The sequence below is a fragment of the Pleurodeles waltl genome, chromosome 4_2 (assembly GCF_031143425.1).
Source record: "Pleurodeles waltl isolate 20211129_DDA chromosome 4_2, aPleWal1.hap1.20221129, whole genome shotgun sequence".
NCBI classification, from domain to species: domain Eukaryota; kingdom Metazoa; phylum Chordata; class Amphibia; order Caudata; family Salamandridae; genus Pleurodeles; species Pleurodeles waltl.
The window spans coordinates 1051442847-1051470222 of record NC_090443.1 but is presented as its reverse complement, the minus strand read 5'-3'; the positions used below and the strand labels follow the sequence as shown (position 1 = coordinate 1051470222).

At 49.7% G+C, this 27376-nt stretch overlaps 1 protein-coding gene across 2 annotated transcripts in view; it reads left to right on the top strand.

Moving 5' to 3' along the window:
- SLC43A1 (solute carrier family 43 member 1) overlaps window positions 1–27376 on the top strand; it is a 278331-nt gene that overhangs the window by 202812 nt on the left and 48143 nt on the right. For both annotated transcript variants that reach the window (XM_069233053.1, XM_069233052.1), the window contains exon 8: window positions 11165–11334. In XM_069233053.1, the coding sequence (XP_069089154.1) occupies window positions 11165–11334 (170 nt within the window). The remainder of the gene's footprint in view (window positions 1–11164; window positions 11335–27376) is intronic.

The window sequence follows — 27376 nt, the reverse complement described above, 5'->3', positions numbered from 1 at the left end:
GGTCATTTTTTTCATGCTCCGTTGGCGCAGTGTGCCGGCCAGTATTTACAAGGCCATGGGAAGCCACCTTGCGTGGCTTTCATGGCCTTGTAAATATGGCCCCCTTTCATGCGTAACTCTGCGTGAAAGGGGCGTTACCTGGATGTTGCTTGGGGTGCTCCCACGCAACACCCATGGAACCTGACTGAACCTGACGCATTCCCAGATTTACAAGTCTGGGAATGCGTCAGATTCTTACGCCATCTCAGGGGTGGCGTAAGAGTAATGCAACACAGAGAAATATCTTTAGCTCTCCCCGTTTTTTCCTCTTTCTATGCAGCACACATAGCAAGAGGAAAACACCTCTTGTGATTGTTTTTGTGCAGGAAGGTGTCCCTTCTGATTGTTTTTGTGCAGGAAGATGTCCCTTCCTGCACAAAACAATCATACCCACAACGCACGCACTCTTTCACCAGGGCTGAAGGGTGCCTGTGTAGGCGTTAGGCAGCAATTTGTGCGCCAGCGCAAGGGGAGAGGATGGAAATGCGCTGTATCTCGTAGACATGGCGATTTCCTGCCCTTTCCCTGTGACACGGGGTGGCGCAGCAGGGTACTTGCTCTGCCGCCATGCGCCACGGGCCTCATAACTAAGGCCCTGAGAGCCATATTTTTTACCTGCTTTGCGTCCCTCTTGCACCACGCAGCGTGGTGCAAGAGCGTTGTAAACCTTAAGTGAGATTTGTGAAGCCACACAAGGCCACCTTGCGTGGCCCTGCGTGACTTCCTAAATCTTGAGTAACCCAGCCCAGCGCTCATTGATGCGTTACATTACTCTGCACCAGGGAGGCATTTCCATCGGTGCTGCGTGGGTGTCTCCGCCCAACATCCATGGATTTTGGCGCAGTCCCAGATTTACAAGAACTTCTAAATCTAGGAATGCTGCAAAATGCTACGCCTCCCAGGAGCGGCGTAAGGAGGAGACATATCTCTATTTCTCCTCGTTTTTCCTCTTTCCTTATGTGCTGCGTTCTGCAGCACCCGTAGAAAGAGGAACACGCCTCTCTGGATTATTTTTGTGCAGATAAGTGCCTCTTCCACCACAAAAACAATCTTGCACGCAACGCACCACGGTGCAAGCGGGCCTGCGTTGGGGCTAGGCTGCCAAAAGGAGCCAGCGCAGGAATGTGGTGTGTTCTTTAAATACTGCCCGTTCCCTGTGACGCAGCGCCGCAAGGTGACTCGTAAATATGCCCTTAACGCACACCGTCATCTTAGCTGTGGGGGAAGTTTTCTACCATTATCTTTAAAAGTGGGGACTGCGCAAGCGGGGTGACTCAGTGCCCTCCCCTTGCCACCACGCACGGTTGTTTCCCTTCCTCCTGCCCATCCCATTGCCAGGCAGCCCCCACTTTTTTTGCCCCCCATAATTCGCGTGCTTACGTACTCGGCTCTGCAGCCCACTCAAGCTCCCTGAAGACCCAGTGTTTGCCCTAACGTGCTGTGTGCCTGGCACCAGCGATGTGGGCGCTACAAGGATAGTAGATACACATGCACTCTCATGCAGTGCTTCACAAAGAAGAAAAAAACAGTTCCTGGGAAGCAACCACTCGCGGAAGAATACAAGCAGCCAATCAGAGAGGGGTGGTAAAGAGGCCATACTCAGGGCCGCTGGAATTAGGAGGGTGGCAGGGGAGGGTCAAATCATGCAGCGGGGTTAAGTAAATTGTGCGACAACGCAAATTATACAGCATTATGAGGCACATTTTGTGATAGTATTATTTCATTATTTTGCCATTTTGAAATTTGTTAACAGTGTCTGGCATTAGTTGCCCCTTATTAGTAGCAGTTTAACACCTACATATAGCAATAACCAACAGAAATGGGACCTTTGCAACGGGCCTTCCACTGCGCAACAACATGTGCTGCTGCGGTTTTAGTAACTTTTGAAGCGTTTGAGCTAGAAACAATTTTTTTATATTAAAATCTGCAGATAATGCAGCAGGCGATAGCTCAGGTAGTTTATGCGGCAAATCTACAGTCATGCAAAAACTGCCCCCGATGCCACACAACCGCATAATTCCAGGGGCTCTGGCTATACTCCAGGAACAGGACAAACACAAGCTGTTATGGCATCTACTTAGCATAAGCAGTGATGTCACTCCAGAGGGGGCGGGGCTGGGATAACCAGGGCGGAGCAATCTTTTCTTGTGCAGCACAAGGAGGAGGATTTCAGTGCAAATCCACCAATGTCTGCTGGCGGTAATTTCAGGCAGCATGGTACTCGCAGGTAATTCTTGCTAGAAGTCCGCTCCTTTCTCCAGTTTGCCCCGTGAGCAGATCCGGGCAATTTTCAGAAGCAATTTTACTCAGAAACAGATTTCGCCAAATTAGCTTTTTAACAAATTTTATCACCAACTCTAGTCACAACCTTATCAAACTCTCTTCTTTCCAGTCACCTCTGAGATTGAAACTGCAACCTGATTATATATGCACGCAGGGCCGGCTTTAGGGCGGTGCAACTGGTGCAGCCACACTGGGCGCTGACCTGGAGTGGGCGCACTAACCCGGTTGGGGGAGGCTGTGCTTAGAAATAACTTACAATTTAAAAGTACTTGATGCAGAGTTCCCTGTGTGTCCAGCTTTCAGGCAACAATAAAAATGTCAAGATAACTCTTGTGATCAATGTTCCTGAGGGGGAGAGAGTTGGAGTTTTGTCCACTGGCAACTTTGACTCACCATAAAGTAGCACAGAGGGTTAATGTGCCTGCTGCAAAGGACAGATCTGTATTTTATGTGGATGGATGAGTGGATTAGTAAAGCCGGCTTTTAAAAGTAATGAAATATATGTGGGAGAGGGGTACAGAGAGATGAGAGGCACTGCTGGAGGACGGTAGTGGCGGAATCCAAAGAGGAGGTCATAGGGGGTGCCAAAAAAAGATTGTTGCACGGGGAACCGCCAGCGCAACGGCTGGTCCTGTACGCATGTAAACAGGTGTTTTACAGTCTGCAAGCATCTGTAAGCATTCAGTACACCTTGTTATGCAATAAAACACAGACTAAAAAACTACACACCACTTTAAAGCGTTCTGCTCCCTTGCCATCCTGTACAATTGAAGGACTGAAGTTAATATAACTAGGGCCATTACAATTGTGCGGCAGGGAGGACCAAATGATACTGCAGGTTTGGTGAAATTATGCAGAAAGAAAAAAAGTACACCATGCAGCATAATGCAGCACATTCTGTTGTAGTATTAATTCACAAAGTTGTCATTTTTACAGATGTTAACGCTGTCTGGGCACACGTTGCACCTCATTAGTACCAGTTTAACACCCAAATACCGCAATAAGCAACAGAAATTTGACCAGTCAACCCTTGTGAAGAGCCTTGCACTGGGCAGCAACGTGTAGCTATAGTTCTAGTAACTCTTGATCCTTTTGCCGTAGAAACAAACATTTCTTTGTTAAAATTTGAGATTATGCAGCAAATGATGGATTATGTGGCAAATGCAACAAATCCATAACTATGCGGAAGAAGCAGCGGCTGCAAAACCGCATAATTCCAGCGGCCCTGAAAATAAGTGAAGATTCGTCATGCCGAATGCACCTGTAGTGATTCATTGTAGAAGTTGCGCCTTAGGTAAAACAAACGTCCTGCCTCCTTGTGCTGTGTTCAGTGAGCGATGCGGTTGCAGCCTCGTGTGTCTCCGACACCGCACAGAGGTCAGTGGCGTTTGGTGTCCCGCAAGGCTCGTCACCTAGCCCTGCCTTATATGTTATCCATACGGCCCCTTCGATATCGCTGATAATCTATGGAATTGAATTACAACCACTTCTTATGCGGATGACACACAATTAATCCTATTTCTTCATAAGGATTCTTTCTGCTCAGAATCGAAATTTAAGAACTGTTTTGCTAGCATCATCCATTGGAGGGAAACAAAACAATTAAATGCAACACTGATAAAACCGAAATTCCCCTGTTTTGGAAAGGCCAATAGGTTCTCACCTACAATATGGTGGCCAAACGCTGGCCCATATTTAAGAAAAAGAGGCGTATCAGAGCTGATGCAGCACTTTTTCTGCGCCTCCCCCTTACCGGCACCTAACGACACCAGGGTTCTGCTGTATTTATGATACGGTGCACCACGGCGGTCGTTAGCACAATAGCGTCAACACTTCTGATGCTATTGTGGTGGTTTGCTACACTAGCATCAAAACTTTTGACACTAATGGAGCAAACTCCAAGGAGGCCCCTAGGTTACAAAGGGAGCGTCATTCTAACGCCTGATCTGAGCAGGCGTAAAAAATAACACCAAAAGTGGCGCAGTGAAATCTGTTAAACTTCACTGCACCATTTTTGCAGCCGTCCTAGCGCCGGAACGCACCCCCCATTGCATACATTATGCCTGGTGCAGGTGTAATGTGGCACAAGGGTTTACAAAGAAGGTGGTGCAATGCAAGCATTGCGCCACTTTGTAAATACGGCGCTGGGAAAAAGCCACTTTAGCGCCGTCTTAGAGTAAAAAAATGACATTATGGCGGCACTAAGGTGGCGCTATGGGCTTTTAAATACGCTCCTCTGTCCCTCCGCCTGCCGCAGTAGAAGTGGCAACAAATCTGGGAGTCAAATTTGAGACTCTTTCCTCCCGCCCTCAAGTCCTGTCAGCGGCCGGTATGTTTTTTTCAATTATTAAATCATTAAAAAAATTCTTTGACTTCCTCCACAAACTGCAAGGACCACAGTCGCTTTTGACTTAATAGCCCTGAGGCTGGATGAGTGTGATGGCCTTTATGCAGGGATTTCAAAGCAGTTGCTCCACAAACTCCAGAGGGTCCAACGTGCGGGGGCCAGACTGGTGCTCAAACTCCCCAAACAGAGTTCAGCTTCTGAAGCGCTCAGGAGGGTGCACCGGGTACCAGTTCATAAGAGGGTTTTATTTAAGATTCTCTTTCTGGTCTTCAGAGCATTTCATGTCACATACCCAAAGTATCTTAGATTCGGAGGACCCCGAGATCTGCAAATGCCAATCTTCTAAAATCTACCTCCCAGGGGTGTTTGAACAAAGTATCTGAAACACAAACATCCTGGGACAGAAAATCGTGCCAAAAATATCGAGGGTAAGAATATCGTGAAGGTCATTTTCTGTGGGTAAGTAAAGTTTTACTATATATAACTCCACATATATGTAGCTGGGCGATATATATATCTTCAAAGTACGTGGATGTGGAGTTAAGAATGGTAAATCCATACTTACCTATTTTCAATTACCTGCTCAATATTCTTGTCCTCGATATTGTATTTCCGATATTCTGTCACTGATTCTTTTCAGGCTTAAATCCCGGGGCGGCAAGTGCTTTATGCTTTTAGGTTCAAAGCTTGGAACCAACGTCCAGGCCTGCTTCAGTGTTCGCTGCTTTTTGGTTGTGCTGTTTTGCACTGATCCATAGCAGCCTTTGGTGTTTGAGCAGGCGCCAGGATGCTCTTGCTTGAGTGACTGTGTGCTCTATAAATATCACATTCATTCATTCATTTACAACATCCTTTCGAGATGCTGATCACTCTATCGCCAAGTGTGAGAAACGGCCTCTTTTTGACATGGTTAGCCTCCACGTTTTGCATGATGTTTGATGTGTTCTAGAAGGTGTAGTGTCCGGGACCCCTGCTAACCACGTTCCCTAGGCCAGAGCTCTTTCCCTAAATCTGTTGTGATTCTTGGCACAATTGGATACACCCTTAACTACCACTATAAGCCCCTAGTAAATGGGTACCTAAGTACCCAAAGCATGGGGCACTAAGGGTAGCCCCTGAGGGAGGCAGCACTGATTGTGCCACCCTCTAGAGCCATGCATCCAGATACACCCAGCACTGCCATTGCATGCTGGGTGCCCTGGTGCAAACCTAAAACACAAACTCGACATGGCTCACTGCCTGTGTGCCCTGCCCACTATACACTGCATTTACTATGGGTGAGACACCCCTCTGGCAGGCATTCCAGCCCAAAGGCAGAGTGCCCCATATTATATGTGAGGGCATATCTGCAGTAGCAATATGCCCCCAATGTGTCCTTGCCAAACCTGGGGTTTGTGAGTGAACAGAGCAGCCATTTTAATGTATGTGCTGGACACTGCTCAGCAGGAGTTCCACAGCTACATGATGGCCACTCTGAACCCTGGGTGTTTGGTATCAAACAACTCAGAATGATAAATCCAAACTGGTGCCAGGATTGGAATTATCCCTAAATATACCCAGGGGATCACCTTAGAGGTGCCCCCTGCAAAAGCTAACTACCCTGGCATGGTTGCTCACTGGTTCTATCCAGCCTGCCACCTCCAGAAACGCAACCTACAAACCTTGGGGGCGAGCCGTGTCTCTCTGGTTTGTAAAACAATGCCCTTCCTGGGTGGAGGACCTAACACCCCCTCCCCAGGAATGTGCACTGCACTGGCGGTGAGCTTCAAAGGGCTACCACCCTTGAAACTCAACCCCCAGGCCTGCCACTAGCAGCAGAATGTCAGCCCCTTTGCAAACCCCCACTTATGGAGGGAGCAAAGGTGGGAAACCACACAAAGGGTAGGCTGAGTGGCTCCATCTGGCATTCACCACCCCTAAGGTGTTGCCTGTGAGATTGGCACTCCATTTCATTGTCCTCCATCCTTCGTAGATGGAAGGAAAATAGCCAAGCAGGCTTAGGGAAGTGACCCTTCCCACAGGAATTGGTCACCATAGTGGGTGTAGCCACCCAAAGGTAAGTGTCCCATTGTACACTTCCAGGTCCCCCCTAAAACGCCCACTAAATTAATCATTTAGTGGGCATCCCTAGACCAAGAAACCAGATTCGAACGACACAAAGAAGACCGGCACAAAGAAGATGCAAGGCACGAGAACTGTGGACCTGCTGCACAAAGAAAAGGTGCCAAACCATGCCTGCTGCACCCAGGACCCGATAATCGCCGCTGCAGAGGAGCTGGACACTGGACTGACCACAAGAAACCCCAAGGACCTCCAGGCTTCACCAATCGCCCAAGAACTCCCTCCAGAGTGGAGGTACCACTCTGCAACAACCAGAGAACCAGCAACCCAGTGAGGGTTACTTCACTGACCAGCCACTAACTCCCGAACTGGAAGTCGCAGCTGGCCTCCAGTGGCCGGAACAATACCCTAGGTGCTGGTCACCAGATGTCAAACACCAGGAAAACTAGCCCACCTGGAGCTGAAAAAGGTCCTGGAGGAAGCCCCAGTTGAGGGACTTCAGGAAGACCGCAGGCCTCCCGCCAGAGTGCCCCTGTTGTCCTGCAAGCGACCATTAAAGAGACTTACCTCCATATCCAAAGGTCATCTTTGCGCACAGCCCCTGGATCACTAATTCGCACTGCACCCGGCCGCCCTGTGTGCCCTAAGGGTCCCTCACTCCTTGTGACCTCAACACTCCAAGGGGACATCAAGGAACCACCTCTAAACTTACCTGTGCAGTGCTTTTGCAAGTGGTACCCTGCAGTGACCCTGCACCAGTTCCAGAGACTTTTCCCAGCTGCTCCCGCTGGAACCAGGAGCCGCCCGAACTTCTCCAGTGTGCCCACCGATGACCTCAACCAACCTGCAAAAGGAGATCTTGCTAACTCAACTGTAAGATTTTATATGTATTTTTAAAGGTAACTTCCCATTGATTCCTATGGTGCGTAGTTACGCACATAATGACTATTTTCTTTAAACTTCAAAAATCCATTTCTCCAAAAGTACTTAACCATTTTTGATTATCTTGGTGTTAAAATTTATAGAAAAATCTGAAGTATTTGTATAAATTGGTCTTGAGTTATTCCTTCGAATGTGTAAGTTGCATGATTGATATTGTAAGTAAAACAAATGCTTTGCACTTCTCCAAGATTGGCCTAACTGCTCGACCAAGCTACCCCAAAAATTAGAGCATTAAACCAGCGTGTGGTTGTCTAGATCCCCTGCACAGGGTTCCTAGTTTTGCACACTATATAAAGGGCCAGCCTCTTACACCAGGTCTACAAAGCGGGTGCCAGGTGGCACCAGCGAGTGAGCTGGAGCGCCCCTGCCTGGTTTGGCTGCTCCCCTCTGCTCACACTGCCTTCCCTCTCGGCAAGGTCAGGCCAGTATCATCAAAGTGAGAGGTCCTGGCCAGATCCTGGGCTCATTTATTAATTATTGATGGGGTGGGGTTAAGAGCCCTTACCGCTTGGCGTCTGTGCACAGAATCCCACTGACGCCATCTGACTCTACTCATTGGGGTTGGAGCTTATGCCAATATGTGAAAAAAATGAAATGTGTGCATTAAATCCACACATTTAAGAAGAAAAAGATATGATGTGAAAAGCACGAACGTCAATTCACCAAAATGCCAGGGAGAGCAAAAGTGACATCACACGCCATTTAACCTTTACTTTCACTTACGGATGCTTGTTTACACATACACACACATTCACACATATACACACTCACTCACTCACAAATAAACGCAATGTTGGACATGCACACAACATACATTTAAAAGCATTTTAACTTACTGCAGCTGCCAGGGAGGGTCATATTCCAGCTAGTTGTAATCCATTCTTTATTACACCAATAGTAAATATTAATCAATGTTAGTGTAGTAACAAATTGACAGAAAACAAAGAGAGGCCCTAGCCAAGGTCCATAAGGATGAGCTGCCCCCCGTGTTTCTGGCACTGAGTATGCCACCACTAAGGCCAGGGGTCACAAAAGCAGTGCCAGGGGTTGCTAAGGGCAAGACAGTGGTCGCAGCTGCAACCCCTGAATGATGGCCATGGTTAAAAGTGCAGGTCAAGCAATGTAAGCAGAAAACCAAGTCAAGATATAAAGCTATCCCTAATGTTATTTAATGATTAAGAAAAAACAGCACAGATAGAGTTTTCCACACAAGCTATCTTGAAACATTTAGTAGGAAGGGAAAAGAGACTATAGAAAATAACTTTTACACATACATAGACTCCAACATACAGACGGCCAAAACTTCCACATTACATAAATATCTGGTAGGAAAACATTTAATGCACATCTAAAGCAATGTCCATTACCTGCCCCAAAATATTCTAGGACTGGAGCTAGAATTATAAATTAACAGAATTGGGGACTGCCCTGTATTGTTCTGTACAGGTTTCCACAAGCCAACCAGAAGGGTCTAACCGCTGAGTCTTGTTCTGATTGGGTGATGGCAGCCAGTTAGATTCGCTAAAGAGCCACTGTTTCTGGCTGATAGACTCTTGTGATTGGCAGATGGCTGCCCATTCACCATCTGCCCTGATCCTGCTTACACATCTTGGTATGGCTAAGATGGGTGGGCTGGTCATTTCTTGCTCTTTGGGGATCACTGGACCTATACTAGGTGGAAACAGGACCCCGGAAAAGGCAGATTTATGCCGATATATGCTTCCGCTTACCGCGGAATGAAAAAATATCCTACTAGAAATTCATCCAATTTTTGCAGTTCTTTTTTTATAGCGTGAACTCGACCTGAAGATTTTGGAGCACTTTACATGAGCACCAGTTACACTGCACAAGGAAAAATTATTTTTTTGGGTGGTCCCGGGGAGATAAAGGGCCTTATTTAGAAGTCGATGGAGGAGAATACTCAGTCATAAACGTGACAGATATCCCGTCCACCGTATTACGATCCCATTCTACCCCTTGGGGATCATAATATGACGGACAGCATATCTGTCACGTTTGTAACGGACTATTCCCTCCTCTGACTTCTAAATCAGGCCCTAAGTGACTTGCTGAGAATCACAGGTTGTTCAGCCATCGCCGAGACTCAAACTTGGTTTCCGAGCTCCAAAGTTGGCAGCTCTGGCCGTTACGCCACATCCTCACCCGGTATACGTAGGAAGGGAGGTTGTGTCATTTAGGAATTAACTACAGGTCGAAATGTTTGTTGGGGAATGTTTCCGCAAGGGCAAGATGTTGGAAGTCTGTATTTTAGAGTTTATAATCTTGTCAGAGATATTTTTGCCATCCATATGTTCACATGGAGCCAAAAGACTATTAGGCCACATTGCATGAGCACACAACCCTCTCTCCCGTAGAATTAATCGAGCACCTTCTGACCTTGGCATTCATGCTGGATAAACTGGACCTTCAACCCAGCCGGGGCCGACCCAACACCCGTCCTCCAACCACAGCACCCAGACCGGCCCAGCCCTCGCTGCTCCCAGGGAGGAAAGAGATGGCACACCTCCCAAAGTCAGTTTAAATGGTAACTGTGCCACCACACCCCTCTCAAGTGCGCCAGTCCAGTCACTGATGCTGGTCAGTCCCTGCCCATTGCGTCTTGGCATCCAGTGCTGCCCTGCAAGGCACAAGGCTTATTTCCCCTCATTAATAAGGTTGTCAATAGGCAGAAAGTCTTATGCGTAGCGCTGGGGGAACACTGGGCATGTGCACCCTCTTCATGCACCCTCGGGGCACTATGGTATTACAGAATGGGCCACAGATGCTTGGATTACATGTACACCAGCGTTATCTTGAGAAGGCTTTCCCTCACTCGCATGGGGGCGTGGAGGCCCCTGAGGACAGTTTTCTTGTTTGGGGTAAGAGGGCCCCATGGAGCCCCAGCTATCCACTGCAGGCTGGTGCTCCCTGCACCCGCCTGCAGGGGACCTCTGCCCCCTCCTTGAAGTTCAGGCGGCTGCCATCAGCACTGTGAGACACGAAGAGGCGGCCTAGTCGCATAGGCTATGGGGGTATCTGGGAAAGCTTGCTGTGGGGTGTGATCAAGGAGCACTGGCTGTATGTGGTGGTCTGGGAGAACTGGGTGTGGTTTGAGATGGAGCGATGGTGCATGGTTGTTTAAGACGGTTGGCTGTGGAGATGGTCTACAAGCTTTGTGTGGGTGGTGTGGGAGTTCTGGCTGTGGTGACGGTGTAGGAGTTGTGTGTGTGAGGGGGGTGTAGGAGGGCTGGCTGTGGGTGGTGGTCCATGGGGGCTGGATGTGGAGTGTGTAGGAGCTCTGTAAGGGTGTGTAGGAGCTCTGTGTGGGTGTGTAGGAGCTCTGTGTGGGTGGTGTAGGAGCCCTGGCTGCAGTGTTGGAGCCCTGGCTGCAGTGTTGGAGCTGTGTTTGTGTGGGACTGCTGGGGGGGCACAATGTATGTGTCCGGTTTGTATAGTTTACATTTGACCTCTCACCTCCCTTGGCCACTGCAGGAAGAAGATAAAGCTGAGCGGGTTGGCACTGGATCACAAAGTGACCGGCGACAGATTTTATACCCATGTTGCAACCGTGGGCCAAAGGCTGAGCCAGAAGGGGGACAATGAGAAGAACACGTTCTCCTCGACTGAAGAGATCCATGGAAAGGAGCCTGCACCCCAAGAAAGTGAGTATTTACCCGGTTCTTGGATCTGTGAGAAGATGAATCCTTCCTTATGGGGGCCATTGTTCCTGCTGCAGGTGCCCTATGCGCTATCAGTTCTCAGGTGCACTGAGTTTAAATTGACATAGCCATAGCTTGCATTTATGCATGCCAGAGAGCTGAAACCATATAAAACTCCCTGTACCTCACTTTTCACCTTTTTCTAAACTTTAACATGAAATGTCCTTCATTTTGTGAACTGACTTCAACCTCCCACTGACACAGGAAGTGATAACAGATGGACACAGGAAGTGCAAACTTTAGATGGTCATAACAGGAAATGTACAAAGCAAAGGCCTGTACTTCCTTTTTGGTGTAAAACAGAATGCAGATGCTGTACCAAGCACGGCATACTCTGGACTGTGTTTTAAAGTTCAACCCATGACTTGGCACACAGGAGGCTACGGTTCTCTGGTGATGGGAAGAGCATTCCAATCTCTGGCAATAGGAAGAGCATTCCAATCTCTGGCAACAGAAAGAGCATTCCAATCTCTGGCAACAGAAAGAGCATTCCAATCTCTGGCGACAAGAAGAGCTTTCCAATCTCATGATAGGAAGAGCATTCCAACCTCTTGAGATAGGAATAGCATTCTAATTCTTGGAGACCAGAAGAGCATTCCAAACTCTGCCGACAGGAAGAGCATTCCAATCTCTGGTGATAGGAAGAGCATTCCAATCTCTGGCGACAGGAAAAGCATTCCAATCGGAAGAACATTCTAATCTCTGGAGAGCAGAAGATCGTTCTAAGCTTTGGAGACCAGAAGAGCATTCCAGTCTCTGGTGATGGGAAGAGCATTCCCATCTCTGGCGACTGGAAGAGCATTCTAATCCTTGGAGACCAGAAGAGCACTCCAAACTCTGGAGACAGAAAGAACATTCTAATCTCTGGCAATAGGAAAAGCATTCCAGTCTCTGGCGACAGGAAGAGCTTTACAAACTCATGATAGGAAGAACATTCTAATCTCTGGAGATAGGAAGAGCATTCTAGTCCTTGGAGACCAGAAGAGCATTCCAAACTCTGGTGACAGGAAGAGCGTTCCAATCTCTGGTGATAGGAAGAGCATTCCAAACTCTGGCGACAGGAAGATCATTCCAATCTCATGTTAGGAAGAGCATTCTAATCTCTGGAGACCAGAAGAATGTTCTAATCTTTGGAGACCAGAAAAGCATTCCAGTCTTTGATGATGGGAACAGCAATCCAAACTCTGGAGATGGGAAGAGTATTCAAATCTCTGGTGATGGGAAGAGCATTCGAGTCTTGTGATAGGAAAATTGTAGGAAGTTGGCTTTGTATGTACTATTTCAAAGTAAGAAATAGCATGCACAGAGTCCAAGGGTTCCCCTTAGAGGTAAGATAGTGGCAAAAAGAGATCATTCTAATGCTCTATTTTGTGGTAGTGTGGTCGAGCAGTAGGCTTATCAGAGGGTAGTGTTAAGCATTTGTTGTACACAAACAGGCAATAAATGAGGAACACATACTCAAAGACAATTCCAGGCCAATAGGTTTTTATATAGAAAAATATATTTTCTTAGTTTATTTTAAGAACCACAGGTTCAAGATTTACAAACAATACTTTAAATGAAAGGTATTTCACTCAGGTATCTTAGGAACTTTGAATCATCACAATAGCATGTACAGTTTTGGACAAAATGGCAATAAGCTACTTTAAAATTGGACACTGCAAAATTCAACAGTTCCTGGGGGAGGTAAGTATTTGTTAGGTTCACAGGTAAGTAAAGCACTTACAGGGTTCAAAGTTGGGTCCAAGGTTGCCCACCGTTGGGGGTTCAGGGCACCCCCAAAGTTACCACACCAGCAGCTCAGGGCCGGTCAGGTGCAGAGGTCAAAGTGGTGCCCAAAACACATAGGCTTCAATGGAAATAGAGGTGCCCCGGTTCCAGTCTGCCAGCAGGTAAGTACCCGTGTCTTCGGAGGGCAGACCAGGGGGGTTTTGTAGGGCACCGGGGGGGACACAAGCAGGCACAGAAAGTACACCCTCAGCAGCAACTGGACGGCCGGGTGCAGAGTGCAAACAGGAGTCAGGTTTGCAATAGGTTTCAATGGGAGACCCAGGGGTCTCTTCAGGGATGCAGGCAGGCAAGGGGGGGGCTCCTCGGGGTAGTCACCACCTGGGCTAGGAAGAGGGCCACCTGGGGGTCGCTCCTGCACTGGAGGTCGGATCCTTCAGGTCCTGGGGGAAGCGGGTGCAGTGTGTTTACCAGGCGTCGGGTTCTTTGAAGCAGGCAGTCGCGGTCAGGGGGAGCCTCTGGATTCCCTCTCCAGGCGTTGCTGTGGCGGCTCAGGGGGGTCAACTCTGGCTACTCACGGGCTTGCAGTCGCCGGGGAGTCCTCCCTGTAGAGTTAGTTTTCCGCAGGTTGAGCCGGGGGCGTTGGGTGCAGAGTGGAAAGTCTCACGCTTCCGGCGGGAAACGTGTGGTCTTTAAAAGTTGCTTCTTTGTTGCAAAGTTGCAGTTTCTTTGGAACAGAGCCGCTGTCCTCAGGAGTTCTTGGTCCTTTTAGATACAGGGTAGTCCTCTGAGGCTTCAGAAGTCGCTGGACCCTGGGGGACGCGTCGCTGTTGCAGTTTTTCTTGAAGTGGGTAGACAGGCCGGTAGGGCTGGGGCCAAAGCAGTTGGTGTCTCCGTCTTCTCTGCAGGGCTTCAGGTCAGCAGTCCTTCTTCGTCTTCAGGTTGCAGGAATCTAGTTTCCTGGGTTCTAGGGAGCCCCTAAATACTGAATTTAGGGGTGTGTTTAGATCTGGGAGGGCAGTAGCCAATGGATACTGTCTTTGAGGGTGGCTACACTCTCTTTGTGCCTCCTCCCTGAGGGGAGGGGGGCACATCCCTATTCCTATTGGGGGAATCCTCCAAAATCAAGATGGAGGATTTCTAAAGGCAGGGGTTGTAGGAGGCTGGCCTGGTATGTAGTGGGTACCAAGGGGTACTTACACTCTGCACCATGTCCAGTTATCTCTTATTAGTGTAGAAGAGGTGTCTAGCAGCTTAGGCTGATGGAAAAGGTAGCTTAGCAGAGCAGCTTAGGCTGAACTAGGAGACGTGTGAAGCTCCTACTGTACCACTGGTGTCATATGCACAATATCATAAGAAAACACAATACACAGATATTCTAAAAATAAAGGTACTTTATTTTTATGACAATATGCCAAAGTATCTCAGTGAGTACCCTCAGTATGAGGATAGCAAATATACACAAGATATATGTACACAATACCAAAATATGCAGTAATAGCAATAGAAAACAGTGCAAGCAATGTATAGTCACAATAGAATGCAATGGGAGCACATAGGTATAGGGGCAACACAAACCATATACTCTAGAAGTGGAATGCGAACCACGAATGGACCCCAAATCTATGTAGAGGGTCGCTGGGACTGTAAGAAAACAGTGAGGGTTAGAAAAATAGCCCACCCCAAGACCCTGAAAAGTGGGTGCAAAGTGCACCTAAGTTCCCCAGAGAGCACAGAAGTCGTGATAGGGGAATTCTGCAAGGAAGACCAACACCAGCAATGCAACAACAATGGATTTCCAGACGAGAGTACCTGTGGAACAAGGGGACCAAGTCCAAGAGTCACGATCAAGTCGGGAGTGGGCAGATGCTCAGGAAATGCCAGCTGTGGGTGCAAAGAAGCTGCCACCGGATGGTAGAAGCTGTGGATTCTGCAAGAACGAAGAGGGCTAGAAACTTCCCCTTTAGAGGATGAATGTCCCACGTCGTAAAGAAGCTTGCAGAGGTGTTTCCGTGCAGAAAGACCGCAAACAAGCCTTGCTAGCTGCAAGGGTCACGGTTAGGGTTTTTGGATGCTGCTGTGGCCCAGGAGGGACCAGGATGTCGCCAATTGCGTGAAGAGACAGAGGGGGCATCCAGCAAGACAAAGAGCCCACTCAGAAGCAAGCAGCACCCGCAGAAGTGCCAGAACAGGCACTACGAAGTGGAGTGAACCGGAGCTCACCCGAAGTCACAAAGGAAGGTCCCACGACGCCGGAGGACAACTCAGGAGGTCGTGCAATGCAGGTTAGAGTGTCGGGACCCAGGCTTGGCTGTGCATGAAGGAAATCCTGGAAGAGTGCACAGGAGCCGGAGCAGCTGCAAATCACGCGGTACCCAGCAATGCAGTCTAGCGTGGGGAGGCAAGGACTTACCTCCACCAAACTTGGACTGAAGAGTCACTGGACTGTGGGAGTCACTTGGACAGAGTTGTTGAGTTCCAGGGACCTCGCTGGTTGTGCTGAGAGGAGACCCTGAGGACCGGTGATGCAGTCTTTTGGTGCCTGCGGTTGCAGGGGGAAGATTCCGTCGACCCACGGGAGATTTCTTCAGAGCTTCTAGTGCAGAGAGGAGGCAGACTACCCCCACAGCATGCACCACCAGGAAAACAGTCGAGAAGGCGGCCGGATCAGCGTTACAAGGTCGCAGTAGTCGTCTTTGCTACTTTGTTGCAGTTTTGCAGGCTTCCAGAGCAGTCAGCGGTCGATTCCTTGGCAGAAGGTGAAGAGAGAGATGCAGAGGAACTCTGATGAGCTCTTGCATTCGTTATCTAAAGAATTCCCCAAAGCAGAGACCCTAAATAGCCAGAAAAGGAGGTTTGGCTATCTAGGAAGGAGGATAGGCTAGCAACACAGGTAAGAGCCTATCAGAAGGAGTCTCTGACGTCACCTGCTGGCCCTGGACACTCAGAGCAGTCCAGTGTGCCAGCAGCACCTCTGTTTCCAAGATGGCAGAGGTCTGGAGCACACTGGAGGAGCTCTGGGCACCTCCCAGGGGAGGTGCAGGTCAGGGGAGTGGCCACTCCCCTTTCCTTTGTCCAGTTTCACGCCAGAGCTGGGCTGGGGGATCCCTGAACCGGTGTAGACTGGCTTATGCAGAGATGGGCACCATCTGTGCCCATCAAAGCATTTCCAGAGGCTGGGGGAGGCTACTCCTCCCCAGCCCTGACACCTTTTTCCAAAGGGAGAGGGTGTAACACCCTCTCTCTGAGGAAGTCCTTTTTTCTGCCTTCCTGGGCCAAGCCTGGCTGGACCCCAGGAGGGCAGAAACCTGTCTTAGGGGTTGGCAGCAGCAGCAGCTGCAGTGAAACCCCGGGAAAGGTAGTTTGGCAGTACCCGGGTCTGTGCTAGAGACTCAGGGGATCATGGAATTGTCTCCCCAATGCCAGAATGGCATTGGGGTGACAATTCCATGATCTTAGACATGTTACATGGCCATGTTCGGAGTTACCATTGTGACGCTATACATATGTCGTGACATATGTATAGTGCACGCGTGTAATGGTGTCCCCGCACTCACAAAGTCCGGGGAATTTGCCCTGAACAATGTGGGGGCACCTTGGCTAGTGCCAGGGTGCCCACACACTAAGTAACTTAGCACCCAACCTTTACCAGGTAAAGGTTAGACATATAGGTGACTTATAAGTTACTTAAGTGCAGTGGTAAATGGCTGTGAGATAACGTGGACGTTATTTCACTCAGACTGCAATGGCAGGCCTGTGTAAGAATTGTCAGAGCTCCCTATGGGTGGCAAAAGAAATGCTGCAGCCCATAGGGATCTCCTGGGTACCTCAGTACCATATACTAGGGAATTATAAGGGTTTTCCAGTATGCCAATGTAATTTGGTGAAATTGGTCACTAGCCTGTTAGTGACAATTTGGAAAGAAATGAGAGAGCATAACCACTGAGGTTCTGGTTAGCAGAGCCTCAGTGAGGCAGTTAGGCATCACACAGGGAACACATACATATAGGTCACAAACTTATGAGCACTGGGGTCCTGGCTAGCAGGGTCCCAGTGACACATAACAAACATACTGAAAACATAGGGTTTTCACTATGAGCACTGGGCCCTGGCTAGCAGGATCCCAGTGAGACAGTGAAAACTCCCTGACATACACTCACAAACAGGCCAAAAGTGGGGGTAACAAGGCTAGAAAGAGGCTACTTTCTCACAGGGGTCACCTCAGCTCGGGACACCTTAGGGGCTGTCCTGACTGGTGGGTGACTTCTCCTTGTTTTTCTCATTATCTCCCCAGGACTTGCCGCCAAAAGTGGGGGCTGTGTCCAGGGGGCGGGCATTTCCACTAGCTGGGGTGCCCTGGGGCATTGTAACACAAAGCCTGAGCCTTTGAGACTCACTGCTAGGTGTTACAGTTCCTGCAGGGGGGAGGTGTTAAGCATCTCCACCCAGAGCAGGCTTTTCTTTCTGTCCTCAGAGAGCACAAAGGCCCTCACCACATGTGGTCAGAAACTCGTCTCTCAGCAGCAGGCTGGCACAGACCAGTCAGTCTTGCACTGAACAATTGGGTAAAATACAGGGGGCATCTCTAAGATGCCCTCTGTGTGTATTTTTTAATAAATCCAACACTGGCATCAGTGTGGGTTTATTATTCTGAGAAGTTTGATACCAAACTTCCCAGTATTCAGTGTAGCCATTATGGAGCTGTGGAGTTCATTTTTGACAAACTCCCAGACCATATACTTAATATGGCCACAACTGTACTTATAATGTCTAAGAATAGACTTAGACACTGTAGGGGCATATTGCTCATGCAGCTACGCCCTCACCTGTGGTATAGTGCACCCTGCCTTAGGGCTGTAAGGCCTGCTAGAGGGGTGACTTACCTATGTCACAGGCATTATTTTGTGTGCATGGCATCCTGAGGGGGATGCCATGTCGACTTTGCCTTTTTCTCCCCACCAACACACACAATCTGCAATGGCAGTGTGCATGTATTAGGCTAGGGGTCCCTTAGGGTGGCACAACATATACTGCAGCCCTTAGGGACCTTCCCTGGTCACAGGGCCCTTGGTACCACTGGTACATTTTACAAGGGACTTATCTGTGTGCCAGGGGTGTGCCAATTGTGGAGACAATGGTACATTTTAGGTGAAAGAACACTGGTGCTGGGGCCTGGTTAGCAAGGTCCCAGCACACTTCTCAGTCAAGTCAGCATCAGTATCAGGCAAAAAGTGGGGGGTAACTGCAACAGGGAGTCATTTCCTTACAAAAAGCATTCTAATCTCTGGAGACAGGAAGAGCATTCTAATCTCTGGAGACGGGAAGAGCATTCTAGTCCTTGGAGACCAGAAGAGCATTCCAAACTCTGGAGACATGAAGGGCATTCCAATCTCTGGTGACAGGAAGAGCATTCCAATCTCTGGTGATGGGAAGAGCATTCCAGTCTCGTGATAGGAAGAGCATTCTAATCTGTTGAGACGGGAAGAGCATTCTAATCTCTGGAGACAGTAAGAACATTCCAATCTCTGGTGCTGGGAAGAGCATCCTAATCTCTGGTGATGGGAAAAGCATTCCAATCTCTGATGATGGAAAGAGCATTCTCATCTCTGGCAAAGGGAAGAACATTCCAATCTCTGACGATGGGAAGAACATTCCAAGCTCTGATGATGGGAAGAACATTCCAGTCTCTGGTGATGGGAAGAGCATTCCGAGCTGTGATGTGAGGAAATGCTTTCCCAGTAAAAGGGACACAAAGAACATTCCAAGTTCTGGAGATGGAAAGAGCATTCCAAGCTCTGAGGGTAGCAAGAGGGGAAAGGTAGAGCATTCCAAACTCTGGTCTGTGGGAGAGGAAGAGCATTCTAGGTCAGGGAGAGCATTCCAGGCCTTGGTGGGAGGAAGATAATTCGAAGCTCCAGTGGCAGTCAGATCATTCCAAGGTCTACGTGAAGCTAGAGTGTTCAAGGCTACAGGGACTGGGTTAGCATTCCAAGCTCAAGGGACAGGAATAGCATTCCAGGCTCTGAGTGCAGCAAGAGTGTTTCAGGATCAGGAAGAGCAGCCCAGGGGACAAGAAGAGCATTGGGAGGCCTGGGCACTGGAAGAACATTGGTCTCAGGGGAGAGGAAGAGCATTCTGGGCTCTGGGGACGGAGAGAGCATTCTGATCACTAGGTACAGGAATAACATTCCAAGCTCTGCTGACAGAAGGAACATTCAAAGGTCCAGTGGCAGGAAAAGCATTCAGGCCAGGGAAAGCCTTTCAAGCTCTGGTCACAGGAATAGCATTCCAAGCTCAGGGGACAGGGAGAGCATTCCATGTGCCAAGGGCAGATAGAACATTCAGAGCTTTGTTGACAGGAAGAGCATTCTGGGACAGAAGGAACATTTTAGGACAGAAAGAACGCTCCGGGACAGGAAGAACATTCCAAGTTCTGGAGATGGAAAGAGCATTCCAAGCTCTGAGGGTAGCAAGAGGGGAAAGGTAGAGCATTCCAAACTCTGGTCTGAGCTCTGTTGACAAGAAGAGCATTGCATGCTCGGGTGCTAGGAAGAGGATTCCAAGATCTGTAGACAGGATGAGCATTCCAAGCCGTGAGGACAGAAGGAGCATGCATACTCCTGTGAGATGGAGAACATTCCAAACTCTGGGGACAGGTAGAGTATTCAAGCTGTGGGGACAGGAAATGCATCCTGTGCTCTGGAGACAGAAAGAGGATGCCAGGTTTAGGTGACAGCTAGAGCATTCTAGGCTCTTGGGTACAGGAGGAGTATTCAAGCTCTCAGGCACTATTTCTAGCACTAAATGCAAGGTTACACTGTTTGCATAATGCTGCATAAAGAAATGCAACTGGTCAATCTGCAAATATATATGGCGCTTGGAAGCAGGTATTGGCGTTAATTAACAGAATCACTTGAAGGTGCCGATGACACAGAGTTAGGGCCGGATTTAGATCTGGGCGGAGGGGAATACTCTGTCACAAATGTGACGCATATCATGGTTACCATAATACGATCCCATGATATCAGATGGGGATCTTAATATGGCAGGTGGGAAATCAGTCCTGTTGTGGCACAGTATTCCCTCAGGCCCTTATCCTTTTTAAGAGTTATTTTAAGGGAGCTAACAGCTGAGCTGTGAAGTTTATGCTTTTAAAAGACAGTTATAAAAAAGAGTTGCACTTCATACAGGGTGGGTATTGCTATAATCTATATTTGGAATCACTTTTTTAAAATATTAAGCATTTTGGCTCATTTTGTAGGAGCCTATCTTATAGTGTGTGTAATGAACGCTTAAAATAGTGACCTAAATATTTACAGTGCTTTCTGTCACAGACTGGGGCCTTTTAGCGCTAAACATACACAAATCACTATTCCCCACTGCACCAATCAGGATTCAACTCTGTGGCTCTCTGGTGCAGTGCACTAACTCATAGAACTTTCATAATGCACAACAGCGCATTTCCCACTGATTAACATAACTTCAAATTAATTTTCATTCAAGCTGTGTGTTATTTTATATGTAATTACTGGAAGGTGAAAGAGCGAAAAAAGTTCCAGTATATTTTGTTTTTTTAGCCACGCCTTTGGCCACGCCCCACGTTCACTCACCCCCCCCCCCCAGTTGTGCGCATCACAGTTCCCACACTTTTCTTAATGCGCTTCAGACTTTGTAGCTGACATAACCACTTACAAACCTAATCGACGACCGGTAAAGACACATCAATCTTTATTTTTGTCTCCGATTTAACGGGGAGGGGAGTGAGTCCAAGGAATTGGACCAGAAGTCGCGCTCCTAAGACTAGTGATGTGGGAGGACATAGGGTTTCAGTCTTGGTGCCACTGAGCTTTAAACATTTCTTTCTCACCCAGCCATGAACGCTGCTGCATGCTGATCCCGCAATATTAGGGCCTGATTTAAAGTTGAGCGGAGGGGCTACGCTGTCACAAACATGACGAATATCCGTCTGCCGTATAACAAGTTCCATAGGCTATAATGAAATTGTATTGCAGCCGATGAAAAATCCCAGAGTAACCCCTCCGTCGAACTCTAAATCCGGCCCTTAGACTCTCTCTCAACTTCAGCGATGATCTGAGTGACATCTGCACAATTAAAAAACTGAGCCCGAGCACTATCATTAGGTGGGCTGAGGGAAACATTGAGGGTGAAAAGTAATGGTGAGTAACCTGAGCCCTCCGGACCACCACAGGTCCACGGCCTAACCGACTACTCCAAGGGCCTGCGAAACAGGGGAAAATGTGCTGGATCGAAAACCTGCAGGCCAGGGCAAGGCCTGTCCATTAATGCCAAAGGGCCTGATATAGGTAATGGCGGAAGAGTTACTCCGTCACAACGGTGACCGATTTCCCTTCTGCAGAAATATAAATCCCATTATATCCTATCCGTTGAGGGAATAACTCATCCGCCAAGTTCTAAATCAGGCCGTAAGTCAGAGAGTTTGAGAGAACTGCATGGTCCACAGTATCTAGGGCCAGTGAAAGATCTAATGAGACAGTTGGAATATTCACATCCGCTCATCCGAGGAGCCCAGACCATGAAGAGCTGGTAGAGAGGGGAGCCCCTGCCAGGGCCTGGGCGATGCCCATCTGGGCAGAATGCAAAAGTGGCTGCTTGGCACAAGAGTCGACAGCTGTTGAAAGACCACTTTCTTTAAATTCTTACTAAGAGAAGACAGCTGTGAGATGCAGCTATGCTGAGCTCCTCGGTGTTTGTTCAGAAGAGGAGGTACATAGCCTAAGGGTCGTATTTAAGGGAGGCAGTATTAATACCACTGAGGTATTAATGAATACTCTGGTCCAGCTAGGATCCGGGAACAAACAACCTTTCTGCAAAGAGGCCGGACGAGGATCCCTGATCCCTAGACGAGGGGTCTTGTTCACTGAGGGGGCCCTGTTTCCTGGTGGGTCCGTACATTCACTCCCCCCATACCTTCTGGTCCCTGTGAGCCCCAGGCGGCTTGAAGCCTCTATTTCTGGAGACCCCGGTCCTGTTTTATCCCTTCCTGTGGAGGGGTCAGCAGGGGTCACGGCTGGCGGAGGTGAGGTCACCCAGGCACCACAGCTGCTCTGTGAGAGGCCTGTGTGGACTTCTGTCCCCCGGCTGCTGCCCTCCCCTCCCCAGGCTCCTGCAATGCAGGGACACCTTGCATCATGCTGGTGGGGGCGGCCTCGGGGGCGTGGGTGGGCAGGGGAGGGGATCAGAGCTGCCCACTGGAGCCCTGGGCGATGGTCAGTGTGCCAAAGACACGTCCCTCATCAGGTGTGAGTGTCTCGGAGAGATAAGCTGCCCACGCCAGGTGTCAGTAGCTAACGCAGTCTAGCGCCGTCTTGGTGTGTCACCTGAGGGGTGAGGATCTCTCACCTGGTAGCGCTCTCTGGGTGTGCCATGCCAGGGGTGAGTACCTCACTCAGTCTAGCGCTCTCTGGGTGTGCCATGTCAGGGGTGAGTACCTCACAGGGTCTAGCGCCGTCTTGGTGTGTCACCTGAGGGGTGAGGATCTCTCACCTGGTAGCGCTCTCTGGGTGTGCCATGCCAGGGGTGAGTACCTCACTCAGTCTAGCGCTCTCTGGGTGTGCCATGTCAGGGGTGAGTACCTCACAGGGTCTAGCGCCGTCTTGGTGTGTCACCTGAGGGATGAGGATCTCACCTGGTAGCGCTCTCTGGGTGTGCCATGCCAGGGGTGAGTACCTCACTCAGTCTAGCGCTCTCTGGGTGTGCCATGTCAGGGGTGAGTACCTCACAGGGTCTAGCGCTCTCTGGGTGTGCCATGTCAGGGGTGAGTACCTCACTCAGTCTAGCGCTCTCTGGGTGTGCCATGTCAGGGGTGAGTACCTCACGCAGTCTAGCACTCTTGGCCTATGCCATGTCAGGCAGTGGCGTAACAAAGGACCCCGCAGCCCCCATGCTGCGGGGGTGGGTGGGTGGGGGGGGGGAGGTTTAAGCCCCAGAGGGCCCTCTCAGCACAGCACCTGGCCAGGTTGTTTGCAGGGTCCCACCCTCTAGTTTCGTTAAGCACTGACGTCAGGGGTGAGTTCCTCACAGGGTCTAACCTCTCAGCCTGTGCCATGTCAGGGGTGAGTACTTCACAGGATCTTGTGCTCTGGACAGTGCTTATTTTGTAAGATAATGAGTGCCGGTGCCCGAAGCTCTGCTTAGATGCCTGTGGGAGGCGCTATATAATGTCAAGGCGCCATTTACCAAAGCCGCATAGTTTGAATCCACCTCATGCCTCTTTAATCCACTACCACTCAATCCTTCCCCCTTACCTCACACCTGTAGGTTCCTGCTTTCTCCCTTTATGACGGATTTTCCGTCCTCCCTCTGTGTGTTTTTCCATTACCTGCTCTTGGTAAATGTCTGATGAGCAGAAATAAGAGCCGGTGCCCCCCCCCCCCCCCCTCACACCCCCCGGGGCAAGTACAGAGGGAGTTCTGACAAGGACTGATGGAAGTCTGAGAACGACTGAGGGGGGTCTGACGAGAACCGAAGAAGGTCTGACGAAGACTGAGGGAGGTCTGGCGAGGACTGAGATAGGACCGAGGGAGGTCTGGCAAGGACCGAGAGAGGTCTGGCGAGGACTGAGATAGGACTGAGTGAGGTCTGGCGAGGAATGAGATAGGACGGAGGGAGATCTGGCAAGGACCGAGAGAGGTCTGGCGAGGACTGAGATAGGACGGAGGGAGGTCTGGCGAGGACTCAGGGAGGTCTGGCGAGGACTGAGATAGGACCGAGGGAGATCTGGCGAGGACAGAGTGAGGTATGGCGAGGACTGAGGGAAGTCTGGGGAGGACCAAAGGAGGTCTTGCGAGGACTGAGGGAAGTCTGACAATGACTGAGGGAGGTCTGGCGAGGACCGAGGGAGGTCTGGCGAGGACTAAGGGAGGACTGGTGAGGACTGAGATAGAACCAAGGGAGGTCTGGCGAGGACCAAGCAAGGTCTGGCGAGGACAGAGTGAGGTCTGGCGAGGACTGAGGGAAGTCTGGGGAGGACCAAGGGAGGTCTGGCGAGGACTGAGAGAAGGCTGACAATGACTGAGGGAGGTCTGGCGAGGACCGAGGAAGGTCTGGCGACGAATCAGGGAGGTCTGGCGAGGACTATGATAGGACTGAGGGAGGTCTGGCGAGGACCGAGGGAGGTTTAAATCTTCAGACCCCGGGGAGGTGAGCATTAGGCACCAAGCAGGAGTGTCGGCACACACCCCTCCCGGAGGATCTATGATACAATAGTCAGCCTACCATCGATCATACATGATAGGTTTCCTTTGAGGACACCACATTAGTTAGGTGAATTGCACCTTATCACGTAGCATGTATCATTGATGCTTTCATTACTGGTAGTCATGCAGGGAGTGGTACCAGGGAGTCACCCTTGGTCCTGAAGAGGAGCCTAGGGGTAAGGCTCCGAAACATGTAGACCAGACAGGAAGGTACATGACATGCCCGACTTCCATAGCCCTTTGCAACCACACCGTCTCCAGGAGATCTATTAAACTATTGGAACCACTCGGAGGCAGGTATTTGTAACTTATCCAAGACCCCAGCCCTCCTATCCCTCGTTTGATTCACATTGATGAGACCACATCAGTGCTCCACGTATCCCGGCGGTCGCAACATGCCCCGCAGAGGAATGGGAAGAGACCCAATGATGAAGCATGCCACCAAGGGGTAACCCTGGTGGGTGAGGGTTTTTCTAAAAGAAAATGTATTTTTCCTCGTCCATCCTGTGGCACTTCCTTTCGGCTGGGCCTTTTTTGTAATGCTACTGAGGACCAAGTGAGGTCTGGCGAGGACTAAGGGAAGTCTGTCAGTGACTGAGGAGGTCTGGAGAGGACTGAGGGTGGTCTGACGAGCACCGAGGGAGGTCTGGCGAGGACTGAGGGAGGTCTGGTGAGGACTGAGGGAAGTCTGGGGAGGTCTGGTGAGAATCGAGGGAGGTGTGGCGAGGACTGAGGGAGGTCTGATGAGGACTGGGGGCGGTCTGACGAAGAATGAGAGAAGTCTGAGAAGGACAGAGGGAGGTCTGGCGAGGACCGAAGGCAGTCTGACAAAGACCGAGAGAGTTCTGGTGAAGACTGAGGCAGGTCTGATGAGGACTCAAGGAAGTCTGGTGAGGTCTGGCGAGGACCGAGGGAGGTCTGGCAATGTTTTGTATAGTAGGGAACCCGGCCCAAAGGTACTGGAGAGCTTTACACGAGCACCAGTTGCATTACACAAGGACACGTTCATTTTTGTGGACACAAGGAGATTAAATGATTTGCTCAGGATCACAGGATGCTGAGCTGGTGCCGAGACTGGAACCCGGCTCCCCAGCTCCAAAGTCGGCAGCTCTGGCCCTTACGCCACATCCTCTCCCCCAATCACATGTGAGACTTCAGAAATATCACCTACAACCCAGTGGATGTGAGCGAGTCAACAAGTTACTGGGAGAGCCGGGCCACAGCCAACCAAAGGTCCTGCTCGAGTTGGTGCATGAACCGAGCCATGAACATACTTGGCACATTGATCATACAGTGAACATCATGTAAGCATAGGATGAAGCTTCCTCAAAATTCAAAATGGCACTCGTTTAACACGCACAAGGTTTCACCTTAGCACATGTAATTATCATACTGCACTGAGAGGCATTTATTAAAAGTGATAGTTTTTAAATATTCCTGCCCTCTCCTCTGCCCTGACAACAATGACATTGGTGAACTAACAGTTCTAGGGTCACATTTTGTGCAGTTCAGCCACTAAATTAGTATGTCTTTCTCTGGCCTGTTTCACATGAGAAGTTACTGCTTTGTCTGGTGCAGCATGAGGTGTGTGGAGTCACACAGAGCAGGCACGGAGGAGGCTGGCAGCCTGGCGCAGCAATGAGGATACTCCTGGGTGTAGCATTAGGTGTGTGGAGTCACACACAGCAGGCACAGAGCAGGCACAGAGGAGGCTGGCAGCCTGGCGCAGCAATGAGGATACTCCTGGGTGGAGCAAGAGGTGTGTGGAGTCACACAGAGGAGGCACAGAGGAGGCTGGCAGCCTGGCGCAGCAGTGAGGATACTCCTGGGTGCAGCATTAGGTGTGTGGAGTCACACAGAGCAGACACAGAGGAAGCTGGCAGCCTGCCTGGTGCTGCAGCCCTTGCAATGCCAAGGAATGTTGCATCACCCGAGGCCGCCTCTGACAGGCCTGACTGCCTGGGCTCTGCTGACACCTGCTGGTGTCACTAAACAGAGCAGGCACAGAGGAGGCTGGCAGCCTGGCGCAGCAGTGTGGATACTCCTGAGTGGAGCATGAGGTGTGTGGAGTCAGAGGCCAGAGCAGGCACAGAGGAGGCACAGAGCAGGCACAGAGGAGGCTGGCAGCCTGGTGCAACAGTGAGGATACTCCTGGGTGGAGCATGAGGTGTGTGGAGTCCCACAGAGCAGGCACAGAGGAGGCTGGCAGCCTGGCGCAGCAGGAGTGTGGATACTCCTGAGTGCCGCATGAGGTGTGTGGAGTCACACAGCAGGCACAGAGGAGGCTGGCAGCCTGGCGCAGCAGGAGTGTGGATACTCCTGAGTGGAGCATGAGGTGTGTGGAGACACACAGAGCAGGCACAGAGGAGGCTGGCAGTCTGGGGCAGCAGTGAGGATACTCCTGGGTGCAGCATGAGGTGTGTGGAGTCACACAGAGCAGGCACAGAGGAGGCTGGCAGCCCGGTGCGGCAGCTGTGTAGATACTCCTGAGTGGAGAATTGTAGGAGGCTGGCCTGGTTTGTAGTGGGTACCTTGGGTACTTACACCTTACACCAGGTCCAGTTATCCCTTATTAGTAGATTAGTAGTGTTCTAGCAGCTTAGGCTGATAGAGGTAGCTGTTTCAGAGCAGCTTAGGCTGAACTAGGAGACATGCAAAGCTCAAGCAATACCACGTATAGTTACACAGTACTCACACACAAGTAAAGACAATACTCAGTGTTACCAAAAATAGAGGTAGTTTATTTGGGTGACACAAGGCCAAAAATATCTTAGAGGCAATACTCTGTCTGGAGGTAAGTATTATACACAATATATACACTAGACACCAAAATAAGGCAAGTAATTAGACATAGGATAGTGCAAACAATAGGAAATGCTATAGAATGCAATGGAAGAAAATAGGCCTAGGGGCAACATAAACCATATACTAAGAAAGTGAAATGCGAATCACAAATTCCCCCTTGACAAATGTAGTGTGTGCAGAATCACTGGGAGAGTAAGGATACAGTAAAGGTAAGT